Below are 2,126 nucleotides of genomic sequence, written 5' to 3'. Positions count from 1 at the left end.
GCTTGTACCAACACCGCTGCATACACATATCATCTTGATGGGCCTAAATGCCTCTGGATTTAGATGCTCTGAGAACATGATCACGGAGAGGTGATGGGGAGATGAAGAATTTCATTATTTACTGAATTTGCAAGTCAGAAAATACTGTCAGTGTTCTCTTCCTCCATTCGAAATGGCTTGTTCTTCATTAATAGGATCCACAGCAGCTCCTTGGACCTTGGATAGTGCACACCACTTTACCACACACTTACATTTGAACATGTACTTAAATCCTACCGACTCTTAAGCAGGTTTGCTGATGCAGGGGATAAAACTTAGGGTGGAACAGCACAGGGCTGTCTTTTATTAGGCGAACAATAAAAAGGGAATTACCCAAACTTTGCAAACAGAAAAAGGGCCACAAAGCATATCAACATGGGCAAAGTCTATCCGGCCAGGCAGGAGTGCCTCTAAACAGACCACGCTGCTGTGTGGGACCGATTAGCCCTGCTGTAACCTGGCCATGGCAGGATATGAATGCAGCCCACCTTCTTCCAGTTCATGAAGTAGCCCACACAGAGCAGCACAATGTATGTGAGGGCACCACTGCCAGCACATGGCACAGACATGTCCATGCTTTGATTGTGGAAACTTTAACAGTGTTCTCTCCCCTCCCACCATCACAATTTCCACTTTGGTTATTCAGATTTTTTTTTTTTGAATTTTTTTAAATTTCCGAGAATTCCTCCCATTGCGACAAACACGTTTCTGCATTGGAATGCTCAACACGCTTGAAAAAATTTGGCAGGTTTCAGTCAGTTATTTGGCATGGTCTGCTAGGATCTCATCTAAACACAATTCCCCTTGGTGGGACTAAATCAAAGCAATACAAGGAGAGGCGCTGTTGGATGCAGTACATTCCTACGTCCAGAGCACCGGGTTAAAGATCGCCGTACCTCCTCTTTAGCAATCCGCATGTTGTCGGTAACCTCAGAAAACACGGTGGGCTTTATGAACAGGCCTCTGTCTTCAATGGCGAGACCCCCACATTCCAGCTTGGCACCTTCTTTCTTCCCACTTTCTATCAGCTCCAAAATTTTATCAAACTGTTTTTGGTCAATCTGTCAAATGCAAAAGAGAAGGTAATGAGCAGCACTTTCATTAAGATAACTAGGAATCCCCCAAACCTGGGTCAGTAGAAGTTGTTACCTGGAAAAGGGATAGTTTTTCGGAGCACTATTACACTGCGCTATTGAGGTTTGCAGGAGGTGTTTGAACGCGCTTATGAGAATCAAAGATTAAGTATTTTTGTTCTTGAATCTGCTGCTGGCAACTAATCGATGGTTTTGCTTTACATTTGCAACATACCTCACGCTGGCTGCCTTGGTGGCACTCTTGCCCATTGATTGAGTCATCTTGTCTTACACTATATGCTTAGGAAGTATCCAACCATTTGCACTTCAGTACGGGGGCTGCCTGCCGGCTCACCTCGCACTGAAGCACCCTTGTGCCCCTGCCAGCCCCAAGGCAGCACACTGAGCCGGGTCAGAGCAACCCCAGGCTGGAAGGCTGACCCCTGGACCACCTGCCAGCCAAGGCTGCTCCACCCTGGCTCAATGTGCTATGGTCCCAGGCGCACCTGTAAATGTGGCACCCGGGAGCAATAAACTCCAGTGCAATAAGTGCCGGAGTTTGTGTCACATTAATATGCAAATGTTGATGTGGCCTCAGTGTCACAGCAATTTTTAATTCTTTTTCCATGCTGGCGGGACCAGACAGACGGGCCATTTATAAAACACTCTTAGTCAACTTTGTTAAACAAAGCAGTCAATCATCCAAGTGCACGTGGCTGTAAGCAGACAGCATTATAACATAGTCCGTTCAAGGAGTTTAAACAACTGCTATACAAAGGGATCCAGCATTGAAATCAGTCTTCTTTCCTACCTTCCCTCCCACCTCATTTCCAATAACTAGTCATTCAGACCCATCATCAGACCCTCTTTTGCCTTTACCAAGCACATGAATGAGGGTGCGAGAGTCAGGGTTTGGAAGACGCTGCCCCAAGCAGAGTACTGGAGATAAAAAACCAACTGTAGTTTAGGCACTGGCCCTAGCAAACCGGCATTCGTTCCTGCCCCAAACTCTTG

General features: G+C 46.3%; 1 protein-coding gene across 2 annotated transcripts in view; it reads right to left on the bottom strand.

The window, feature by feature from the left end:
• ALDH1A3 (aldehyde dehydrogenase 1 family member A3) overlaps positions 1 to 2,126 on the bottom strand; it is a 50,372-nt gene that overhangs the window by 8,848 nt on the left and 39,398 nt on the right. For both annotated transcript variants that reach the window (XM_006020070.3, XM_025199601.1), the window contains exon 10: positions 936 to 1,100. In XM_006020070.3, coding sequence (XP_006020132.1) covers positions 936 to 1,100 — 165 coding nt within the window. The remainder of the gene's footprint in view (positions 1 to 935; positions 1,101 to 2,126) is intronic.

This window comes from Alligator sinensis, unplaced genomic scaffold (assembly GCF_000455745.1).
Source record: "Alligator sinensis unplaced genomic scaffold, ASM45574v1 scaffold210_2, whole genome shotgun sequence".
NCBI lineage: Eukaryota > Metazoa > Chordata > Crocodylia > Alligatoridae > Alligator > Alligator sinensis.
This window is presented reverse-complemented; position numbering and strand designations above follow the sequence as displayed.